We start from the raw sequence: 12,252 nt of genomic DNA, 5'->3' as shown, positions 1-12,252 counted from the left end.
TCATCTCCTTCTTTCTCTCTCTTCTTCTTCTCTCTCTTCTTCATCTTCTTTCTTTACCTCTCTCTCTCTAACCCTTCTCTCTCTCACCCCTCTCTCTTCTTCATCTCCTTCCGGTCGGAAACCAGACTCGGTCTGGTTTCAAACTAGACCGAGATCTGGTTTCTACAACCAGATCTCGGTCTGGTTTCAAACCAGACCTTGAAGGTCTGGTCGGAAAAACCAGACCTTCAAGGTCTGGTCGGAAAAACCAGACCTTCAAGGTCTGGTTTCAAACTAGACCGAGATCTGGTTAGAAACCAGACCGAGTCTGGTTTCCGACCAGACCTTGAAGGTCTGGTTTCTGGCGAAGGGGCTCCACCCCTTCGCCGGATTATAGAGAGAGATAGGGGTGAGAGAGAGAAGGGTTAGAGAGAAAAGGGTTAGAGAGAGAGAGGTAAAGAAAGAAGATGAAGAAGAGAGAGAAGAAGAAGAGAGAGAAAGAAGGAGATGAAGAAGAGAGAGAAATGAAAAAAAAAACATATATTTTGGTAAAGGTGGCCGGCCGGAATTTTTTATTCCGGCCGGCAACCTTTCGCCGAAGAAGAAGGGTGAGGTGGACAGAGTGATGTGTCAATTGTTAGATGAAGTGGACAAAGAAAAAGAAAAAAAAATAATTACAGAAATGCCATGGGGGTAGAATTGGGAGGTTGAAAAAATTTGGGGCCATTTAGGAATTTTTTGGGGCCAAAACGAACTGCCGGACACAATTAGGGGCCAAAACGGCCAGTTGGTCACAAATCGGGGGCTAAAACGGAATTAACCCTATTATAAAAGGATAAAAATGTAAGTTTGGCTATATAAAACCAAAATGTCATTATGACAACTTTGTAAACATGCCATATGTTAAGGACAAAAATGTCATTTGCTCAATGTATAAGTAAAAGTTTATTTTGCTAAATTTCATAGGTAAAAATATCATTATAAAAGGGTAAAAATGTAAGTTTGGCTATATAAAACCAAAATGTCATTATGACAACTTTGTAAACATGTCATTTGTTAAGGACAAAAATGTCATTTGCTCAATGTATAAGTAAAAGTTTATTTTGCTAAACTTTATAGGTAAAAATGTCATTTTGAATATCTATGGAGATAAATATTAGGTTTTAAGTATCAGAATATATTAAAATATTTTTATTTTGATTTTTGACTTTCCATATAAACTAATTCCGAGGGGGGAGCAAGGAATTAAAAATGGACTATTTCATGGAAATAGATTCCCTGGGGAATTAAAGCCATGGAATTATACTTCGTATCAAACGGTGGAAATACCTATTTCCATGGAAATTCTTTTATTTCCATGGAAATAAGAGATATCAAACACACCCGAAGGTGCTTGTGGGGATACAGGCGGCAATGGACCGGACGTGCAGTCCGCAAACACGTACTTCTCCAGTCTGGCGGATCGAAACCATTTTTTTTGGTCCGTTCAGACTGTCGAACAAAACATGCGAGTTGTCCATTGCCCGTCCATGTCCACCTAAAATGTCAGGCAATCTGCTCATCGGGCTATTGAGGTCCGAACATAACCAATTTTTTTCTTCTTTAAGCGCCATAAAGATACTCGTAAAATTTTACTTTAGAGCGAACCCCAAACCCAACAAAGAGAATTCTATCTCTCACCTTTTATATAATTAACTCCAATCACTTTTCCCTTTGCCACTAGTGATGTGGGACAAAAATGTAGAAAAAAATTTAATTTTGTTATAATATATTAGTTTCACATTGTAAACTCTTCGAAATAAAAGAGATCCAAATCTTTATAAATAAGAGAAATGTAAGTATGGCCTAATAGTGCACATAGGTTCAAGTAGCCAACCTAAATGCTAGCCTTATTAGTTAAATCTTTACTATTTATATACAATCAAAATTCTAAAATGCAGTTATATATCAATCGGTTAGGATTCATCCGTCGGAGCTCGGACGGAAGGCCGGTGAGAACTTTTTGTTTGTTTACGTCCGACTAAAGTTGCTGGTCCGGACGGGTAGTGCCTGTCTCGTTCACCGGACGTCTGTGAACACATCAGACTCGAGCGGTTTGTGGCGAATCTGGGCTGCAGGTTTTTTCCCGTCCCTAGTTGGAGATATTTCAAATGTCGGTTGCTTGGGGGCATTAGTTTTAGACATCCCAAATGTCCTTTAATCTTCGAGATATTGGTAGGAGATCTTTGAAATGCCCACCAATATATGAACCATCTGTTTAAAAACTTGAAATGTTTTCATGTATCTTGAGCACTAGTACAAGATCACATTTTAGTTTCATAAACATTTGAACCCATTTCAATGTTAAACTTTGAGAAATCTTTGAAAACAGGATATTTTTCAAAATATAGAAGACATGTGTAGACATTTTGATTAAAACTTATAATAAAAATAACGTAAGTTAGTAATAATGATAATAACTAGCGGATATTATTATATCCGCTAGTTACACACGAATTTTCAACAAGATAGTTTTAAAATGTAATTAAAAATACTTAGTTTCAAATAACAGCATAATAATACAACAATATAATAATATAATGTAGTAAATATCTACTAATTGTCCATCAATGCCAACACATTTTCACGAAAGTCCGAGAATATATTTTAATATATCAATAAAAAATAGTTTATTTATATGGTAAGATACTAATAATTCTACAATAAGAAATTTCTAGCAATTGCCCGTCAGTTATCAGTGCGAATGTTTTTGAAGGAAATTAATAATAACGATAATGATAATAATTATTACTATTATAATAATAATAATAAATATCTCGAAAAATTACATATCTTGAAATATTCAGAACAATGACCATAAGAAATTTGATCTATGGACTCAATGTCTTGATATGTCTACAAGATATTTTATTGTAGATTCAATATCTTGCAACATAGAAAAAATATTTTGTCTACGGATTAAATGTCTTGATATGTGTACAAGACATTTTATTTGTAGATTCAACGTCTTGAAACATAAATAAAATATTTTGTCTATGGACACAATGGCTTGAAATATCTATAAGATATTGTCTTATGAACCAATATCTTGGAATTTCTACAAGACATTTGTTATTGAACTCGTGTCTTGAAATGTCTACAAGACACTTTGTCTATGAATCCAATGACTTGAAATGTCAAAATACCTTAATATGTCTTGAAATTAAACATATTGAGATATGTCTTCTATCTCATCCACGAATGTCCACGAATGTCCACGAATGTCTCTATGCCATTCCTAAAAAGTCTATACACATTTGATTCAATTCATCATCTTTACGGTGAGATCAACCAAATTATGCAGTGTATTACTTAGACAAATCTAAGACAAGGAATAAAGTAAGAATTCGTTTTATACATGAGAAAATATTTGGTGTCAAAACCATTTTTTTTCTAATAGAAAGAATACAAAAATTTTCTTCTTAACAAAAAAAAAACAATTTTTTTTTACATGAATTCAATTTTTGTGTTGTTTAGTATGGCATAGAAAATATGATGAGAGTTTCTAAAGGCACCTAATAATATAATTTTTAGATTTCAACTAAAAAAAATATACTTTTTGGAGACTTTATTTACTCATTAAAATCGGCGCCTATTGCAATAAAAGCGGGCCTTTAGCAATCCTCAAATCTACCTGCAACCCAAAATCGACTTGCAACATCTCCATCCTGCAACCCAAAATCGACTTGCAACATCTCCATCCTCCAGAGTCGGTCTTGCAAACTTCTCGCTGCCAATTTCAAATTAGGTTTCTAATTTTTTTTCCCATTTCATATTAGGGTTCATAATTAGAGCAATCATTTTTTTTGAGAAATTGACTACGATCTACGTTAGTCGTTGCAAGGCATTGATACATCATGAAGATGTGATGAGCACGATAACCGCCTAATTGAAACCATAATGAAAGAGGCCTAAAACATGACAACATGAAAGAAGTCTGAAGCCCGACAAATCATTATATTATTTACTATATATATATATATATATTGCCTAAATTACATGGGATAAATCTTTATGGCAAACTGCTTCCACCAAGACTCGATCCCACGATCTTATGGGCTTAAGAGGGGTGTTCAACCACAGCACCAAAAGACGGCGGACCTCTTGGAGCAACCTTAGCCCTACATTTTATGCCAATTCAATTTCTTTAATCACTTGTTATTATCCTTTGTTAGAGAGAGTAGATGATGATTATCATCATCATGATGATAAAAATTGAGAAGTGGATGTTGATGATGTATTAGATATGTTGATGCTGAGGAAGATGATCCGCCTATAGAAGTGAGAGGGCAGAGGCAAAGAAGTCAGAGAATAGAGGGAGTTGAGTGAGGAGGTAGTCCGTGAAAGAGAATGAGGAAAGAGAGAGAACAAGAAGATCCCAAAAAGTTTAGTAGAGGGTGGAAAATTGATCTTTTTCAGTTTTTTTCCCCACTTTTTTTTTACCCACGCCATGAGAAAGTTAATTGGCACTCTTTTAGCCCTGCCAAACAACAGAAAAACGACTTCTTCGCGAAAACAATTTTCCCACCTTTATTTTCCTTAAGATGCAAATGTTATGGAATTCGATAAGTACCGAAGATGCAAATGTTTTCTTTGTGAGCTCCCAAACATTTGGAAATAGGATTTATTCATTTTCCCCATTTAAGTTAACCAGCCAAAACAAAGGGTGCACATAGAATCCCTTTTATTGGTATGGGCTTAGAGTCCAACGATATTCAAACACTTCAATGGAGCCCAACTCGACTTGAGCTTATAGGCCTGTGATATTTTGTTTTTTTTTTTTTTGTTAAGGAATAGGCCCGTGATATTTGCATTCAATTCTTTTCAGTCACATACCTACTCTTTTTGTTCCAACAGCCACATACATACCTTCTCATAACTAATTTTCAACTATCATACCAACATTTCAACAAAAACACTATCACACAAGATAGCTTAGAATTTTGTCTGAACAATTGGTACTCCCATCCTATAGACTATAGGCTATAGGTAATACCAAATTAATTCTAGAAAAGTAATACGGCCACAGTTACATGACAAATACAAACTCAAATTGATTTGTATGTATAAAATTGCAACTTACCGATCTGCACCATCAACTGGTTATACGAGTGTTTCATGACAGATTAAACATATATGTGCGAGTAAATTAACTAACGATGTGACCTCTTCACTAAAAGCAAAAGCTTCAATACTACTACTACCCCCAATCTTTTTAACAATGAGTTGTAACTATTACGCATACAACAAGGCGGCGGGAGTTAATTGTCAAACTATACTTTAAATCTTTCAACAACAGACCTTAGTTTTACAATCTCCGGACTTTTAGTTTATTCCTTCTTGAATTCCAATTCTTTTTTACAGGAATGTGCACAGTTGAATTTACAAACTGACCTTATCACCCCGGATGTAGTTACATTACGTGCCTCGCTCTTCTTTTATTTTTTTGTTGTAGTGTCTCACTCTTCTTGAATGAATAAAAGATAAAACAAAATACAAACAATCTAATCAACCATACTTTGTAGTTTATTCATACAAATAAACAAAATAATCTTATTTTATTCATTTAATAAACTAATCAGCATTATTTTATTTATGGCATGTGATATAAGATTTCAAAATGTCATTTTTATTGGTTAGAAAAGATATTTGATTATTTTATTAAATATAACAATTGGCTTGTTAAATTATTGTTTTTTTTTATGAGATTGTTAAATTATTATTAATATGGAGAGATGGTTAGTTTGAAGCATCTTTGGTTTTAATATTGAAATACTGAAAACATTTTTGGGGTTGCTCAATGTCATTTGCATTATTGGTTTGTGTCAAATATCTAACCACTTACCCGTATGAAATTGCTTTTATAGCTTGATAATCAATGTTATATTCACTCTCTTAATGAGTAGCTAACCAAATTGGGTATAGTTGAGATTCAAAGGTACAATGCTATAGTTAAAAAAAATGGTAAGAAAAATATTAGGAAGACCATATCGACAAACACCCACAAAACTGAAAAAATACTGAGATGTTCACATGGCATTCGAAGGAACAATAATATGTCGTGTCATGGAAATGCACATCGCTCCAACATCAATCCCCCCTCACGTAGCACCGACGAAGTATTTCTATAAGTTATGTTTACCAGAGAGAAATTTAGTCAAAATATTCTATAAATTTTTTGTTTTGTGAAAAAATCAATTTTCTCTAATTCTCAATGCTTCAAATAATTTTGTAATTATAATCGGTTTGGAAAAAAGTTGTCATTTATATTTTCGTGATTTTTTTGTTTGGGTGAAAACGGATCATTGCCTACATTTCATTCAGATTTTTAACCAAACAAGATACAAATTTTTCAACTTTCAACCAAATAATACATAAATGCGTGAATATTTAACCAAATGAAAGATAAATGTGTAACTAAAAAGAACAAAAAATTGAATCTTCAGCCCGATGTTTTCTATTTAATGGTTTTAGTAGCAAGTGTGAAGTTGGCTAACCAAAATATGTTAAAGTCGGTCATTTTTTACTTATATTATTGATTCTTTGGTATTCCAAGAATGTTGATGTCATGTGGTATACAAAGTGTGTGTTGGAGTTATGGACAATAAACCTTAATCAAGGAACCCCTATGATCATCTCCACATTCTTCTCATTTACTAATCAATTTAAGAGAGAATTTTATAAATTAAAAATATTAAATAAGAAAATTAAAAGACATTGAAGTTCGTGCCCCATTGCGATTGGTCAATGTAGAGCCGTGTGGCATAGCACGCTTATGTGGTCCTCGGGAAGCCATGTCACGTGGAAATTCCTTAATAATTTTAAATAACCTATTTTGGGAGTATAATATAGAGTAATTGACAAATAGAACTATGCATATCTATAAGACTATTAAGACTTTGTTAAATTCATTAACTCTTTAAAATTAGGTCTCAATATTGATTTTGTGTAGTATGTTGTGGTCAAATAGAAGTAATTTTAGACCATAAACAAACAACTTTTCTTTAAAAAATGTTTTTTTGGTGGTAAAAGCTGGACATCACATGATTTATTATATAAAATAATTGTTTTGTCCAAAGGTAAAAATACATGATTTAATTAATTAATAAATTAATTAAGTTGTTAATTGAGTTGAAAAGAAAAGATTAATTAAGAACTACCCATGTTCCTAACTGGGTTGTTCTCTAAAATCTAAATCTAGATCTAATCCTAGTAACATAATTTAATTCCCAATTGGACCTTTTGATGTACCCACCACGCTTCAACAAGATACCCCCATTCCTTTCTTCCAGGTTTGACTGTATTATATTAAGCTTGACCATTTTGACCATATATTAGAGGTACCTTTATTTTGCCCTTTTGTGGACATTAAATAAAAAAAGGATGATGTTACAAAGTATTGCACGAAATACTTTTTGAAATATACATAAATACATAGTGCTCCAACAAATTATATGGTTTATTTTAAACCTAGGCTGAAATCGAAAAAAAAAAACCCATAATATGTAAGTTTAATATGTTACATTTCATAGATCAATACCTTATAAATATATGATAATTTGTGATTGTTTTATTTACAGACGCCCAATGAAGTGGATTCAGAAGAAGTTGGGACATATTTCGGAAGATTTATGAAATGATTTCTAATTTCACAATAATAATTGTGATAAAAAAAAAAGTGTGATAATTCAAATCGTTAAATTCTTTTTTCAAATACAACTCACTCGTTCGATACGTATGTGCATAGTTTATTCATGAAGTATAGAAAATTGTGTCATACGAATTACAACTTTTTATTCATTCCGTATCTAAGTGTATAATTTAATGGTTAAGTGTAGAAAATTGTGTCATATGAATACCGACTTTTTATGTACATAAGACCTAGAGAAGAAAGATTAAATTTTGAAAACAACAATTTCATAGAAAATCGAGAAGAAAGTAAGACTTGAACTTGATAGAGGCAAATACCTACTCCCAAAATAACAACATAGGGAGTCTATATTACATGGCCTAGAGTTCCAAGGAACTAGAAAGCATATATGAACAACCTATCTAATTGTTAATTCTTTGCATCTTTGTTTTGTGTATCTCAAGAGTACATCTTATGTACTACAATATTCTAGATTAATTCGACCCAGGAACATAAAATTTATTTTGACAAAAAAAAATGTAAAATAGGATGGAACTTAGAAGTGGTTTTTAATCATTTATTTGTTTTAACCAAGAAAGAGGAGAAGAGAAGAGTAAAACCATGTTTTTGCCTTGCCTTTTGGGAATAGACATAACATGCTTTGAACTTGTGTGAAGCTGTGCCCTACCCTCAAATAAGAACTTTTATGTTGTTTTCTTATGGTTGTATGTTTGTTCAACATGTAGTTTTTAATGATTTTTGACCCACAATCCAAATGCCCCACAAGACCATTCAAGACTTAATATCCTAGAAAAAGGTCACGTGTTTTGAGATTTTAGGACAATGTTAAATCATCACATCAAAAAGAGTATGGTTTTACTAAAAATTCAAGTAAAGTTAAATGTATACAATTCCTTCCGTCATATAGAATACGTTGAACAAATTTTTATTACAACATACGTCCCGTCTTGCATGACTATCAATGATTCTTAGAAACATCATAACCTATACTAGGAAAAAAAAATTCTAATTCAAAATATCACTTCCTATAACTTTTAAGTCTTTCAAACAAAATAATCAATTTTATTTGTTCATTACTTCATTATAAAATGTCGGAGTTGAGGTGACCCAATCTCGAATTATCTACCGGCGGATGATGATGAAAATTAGTACATTATTGTGTAATTTTGGTGGATTAAATTTCATATGACTAAATAATTGTTTAAAGTTAAAATTATATTATTGTAAATTTTGTATTTTTATAGGTAAAAGTTGTTAATATTTTCTAGAACTTATAAATTTTTTCTTGAACTATGTTGGAACTTGGAATTGTAGAGATATTTAATCCTGTTTTATCCAAAGTTAATTAATCTTCTAACTTCTCATCCTTAAAATTTCTCTCTCCTCCCATACTAATAACTCAAACAAGCATCACCCTCCAAATAAAAACACAAACTTAGCCCACTCTGATATTTCAGTTCTAGCTAGCTATGGTTGAACATAATCTCTACAGCAACCCACACTTGAAATGAGCTTACCTCTTCCTCCCCATCATACTCTCACTCATCACTTTTCTCTCTCTTCCTTTTCTTCACATGAACCCATGATTCATTTTCTTTCTTTGGCTAATCTTTGACCCAGTTTTTGTAATCTTCTTCTTTGTTTGGATGGATTTTGGGATGGTGGGTTTTGATGGTTTTGTGGGTGGTTCTGAAAGTGGGTTGACTTCAATGGATTCAGCAGAAGGTGAAACCAAGCAAAAGGGGTATGGATCTGGGTTTCTGAAACAAGCAAGGTCAGATGGACCTAGTGAAGAAGACTGGAGGAGCTTAAAAATGGCTAAAACTGATGACTTTTTGAACTCAAATAAGATGTTACTTCAACAAAGAACCCATTCTTTATTAAGATCTAGTTCTTTAACTTCTGATGGGCAGCAAATGTTGAGCTTCTCTTCTCCTAAAGAAGACACTCTCTTTCATAGTAGCAATACAACATTGCCTTATTATCACCACTCTTTGTCAAGTTATGCTAGAAATACAGGTAAAAACACTACAAAGTAGTAACTTTTATTGGGGTTTGGTATCTTTTGAGCTTGAGCCTTGAAGTCATGAACTTTTTTTTTTGTAGTAATTTAGGGTTCTTGATAATGGGTTATTCTAGTTTTTGATTAGGGCTTGCTGAGATTTTTATTGAGTAATGTCTGTGTTTATATGATGAGAGTGTAAGATGACTTGAAAGAAAAGTCCTTTCATGTCACTTGCTAAAGAGATCTTAGGTTTGGGTCTTATCAAGAAAGGTTTTTTTTTTTCTTCCTATTTTGTTCTTCTTGAATTAGAGATGGGTTCTTTTCTGTTCCAATTTTTCTACTATGAATGCTTTTTTTGAGCAAAAAGGGGATCCCAAAAAGCTATAGAGATCATAGAAAGCTAAAAAACACCCAACATTTGATTGATATTCAGGTGATCATTTCTTTGGTTTTGTATTCAGCAAGTCTTCTTTGTCAATCACTGTTTTCATGTTTCAGGTTTGGGTAGTGGAAGCTTGAATACAAGCATGAATGGAGTTTATGCAGGATTTAGAGGCCCATTCACTCCATCTCAGTGGATGGAGTTAGAACATCAAGCCCTAATTTACAAGTACATGAGCTTAAATATGCCAATACCTTCTAATCTACTGATTCCCATCCGGACAGCCCTTGAGAGATCTGGATACCCTGGCTTCGCTGGACCCTTGGGGCCCAATACATGTGAGTTTGTTATTTTCTTCCCAAAAGTGAGGGAAATGTTGTCTTGGATGGATTTATATCATGCTAAAACAATACTATGTATTATAATGGTATTCAGACAAATTCCTTGCCGTTGTTTCAGCAAATGAATCGTATTCTTTCGGGCTAAATGTGGTACATTTTTGTGATATCCATTTTCTGCTAACCCAAATGCTTGTTGCTTTTGATCTTTAATATATCAGGTACTCTCATTTTCTTTTTGTGCTGCTTTGTTGATTTAGGTCTTTTGTTTCTTTGTTTATGTTTTTAGTGGGATGGGGTTCTTTCCATATGGGGTTTTCCCGCAACAATGACCCCGAGCCAGGGAGGTGTCGTCGTACTGATGGAAAAAAATGGCGGTGCTCAAGAGATGCAGTCGTCGAACAGAAGTACTGTGAGCGGCATCTGAACAGGGGTCGTCATCGTTCAAGAAAGCCTGTGGAAGGCCCATCGGGCCAGGCTGCTTCCGGGTCAACCACCAAAAAGGTAATGCCTATGCCCACCTCATCAGCATCTGTGGTTACCGGTGCTGGAAGTGCATCCAACAGCCTCACCATGTTGCAGCAGCAAGCTACAAGCATGCAGCGTGGTGTCATCGATACTTCTCCAAATTTCAACCTTAGCAGGTAAATTTTGATGATTTTCACTTTAGACTAGAAACAACACATTTATATTTCGTATATAGTTTTTTCTTCAATTTCGGTGTCATTATGTTCTCTTTCAGGGTTTTATCGAACAAAGCGAATGCTAGTGGACAACTACAACATTCACAGAGGATTTCCATGGTATCTCCTAGCTTGGACTTTAAACCCAAAGATACCCAATTCCAACAATCCCAACAAACAAATTTTGGATGTTTTTCTTCTGATTCTCTTTTGAACACTTCACAGAGAAGTTCTTCCACAGACCATCAAAACTTTGTTTCTACTGACCTTAGTGACCGAGAATCTCGAGCACATGATCCCCTTCGTCATTTCATTGATGACTGGCCTAAAAACCAGCATGATCAAACCCAACTTTCAATTTCTATCCCAATTCCGTCCTCGAACTTTTCGTCATCTTCATCTTCGCCTATCCATGAAAAAGCCAATCTCTCTCCATTGAAGTTATCACGCGACTCCAACTCAATTCAGATGGGTTTAGGGGTTAACGATGATCTAACTGAACCAACTCGAAGGCAGGCAAACTGGATACCTATCAGTTGGGAGACTTCCATGGGTGGTCCTCTAGGAGAGGCCCTCAACCAAACCAACAACACATCAGGAGACGGAAAGAATTCTTCGTCAGCTCTTAACCTTATGACTGGTGGGTGGGATTCAAGCCCTAGGATGGAATCTTCTCCAACCGGTGTCCTCCATAAGTCCACCTTCGGCTCACTTTCTAACAGCAGTACAGGTAGTAGTCCTAGAACCGATACTAACAAGACCCAAGACAGGGTTCTCTTTTGCGATGATCTCCTTGGTTCTACTTACGTAAATTCCTTTACTAGCTTGTAAGTTAATCCCCCAAGTGAGAAGAAGTTTGGTGATAGAAGAAGGTAAGTTCTATCTAACTTGACAGGGTTTGAAACTGGTTTTGCTTTTGTTAGCTTTATTTAGTTCATGAACTGTGTTTATCTTACGGAAGAATGTTTGTCTAGAAGAATATTAGGCTGATACTGAAGACATGAAATATCAGCCATTTTGACTCTTAATGTGACTGCACTTTCTTATGAATGTTTTAAGGATGTAGTTGATTATTTTCTTTGTTGATGCATTTAATTTGTTTATCAGTTTGCTTTTACGCGTTCTTTTTTTTTTTTGCTTAATCTTACACACTTTAGGGCAAGTCCAATGTGGGG

The 12,252-nt window shown here is 34.1% G+C and overlaps 1 protein-coding gene across 1 annotated transcript; it reads left to right on the top strand.

Annotated features, from left to right (window-relative positions):
• The first annotated feature begins 8,752 nt into the window (after positions 1-8,752).
• LOC147533403 (growth-regulating factor 1-like) lies at positions 8,753-12,150 on the top strand. Its single transcript, XM_086647235.1, has 4 exons — positions 8,753-9,688; positions 10,173-10,394; positions 10,684-11,038; positions 11,137-12,150. Exons 1-4 carry the CDS (start codon positions 9,316-9,318, stop codon positions 11,906-11,908), a joined length of 1,722 nt encoding a protein of 573 aa, XP_086503361.1. The 5' UTR covers positions 8,753-9,315; the 3' UTR covers positions 11,909-12,150.
• The last annotated feature ends 102 nt before the right edge of the window (positions 12,151-12,252 follow it).

This window comes from Eschscholzia californica, unplaced genomic scaffold (assembly GCF_041429995.1).
Source record: "Eschscholzia californica isolate CP2 unplaced genomic scaffold, dmEscCali1.0.p SCAF_6, whole genome shotgun sequence".
NCBI classification, from domain to species: Eukaryota; Viridiplantae; Streptophyta; class Magnoliopsida; order Ranunculales; family Papaveraceae; genus Eschscholzia; species Eschscholzia californica.
This window is presented reverse-complemented; position numbering and strand designations above follow the sequence as displayed.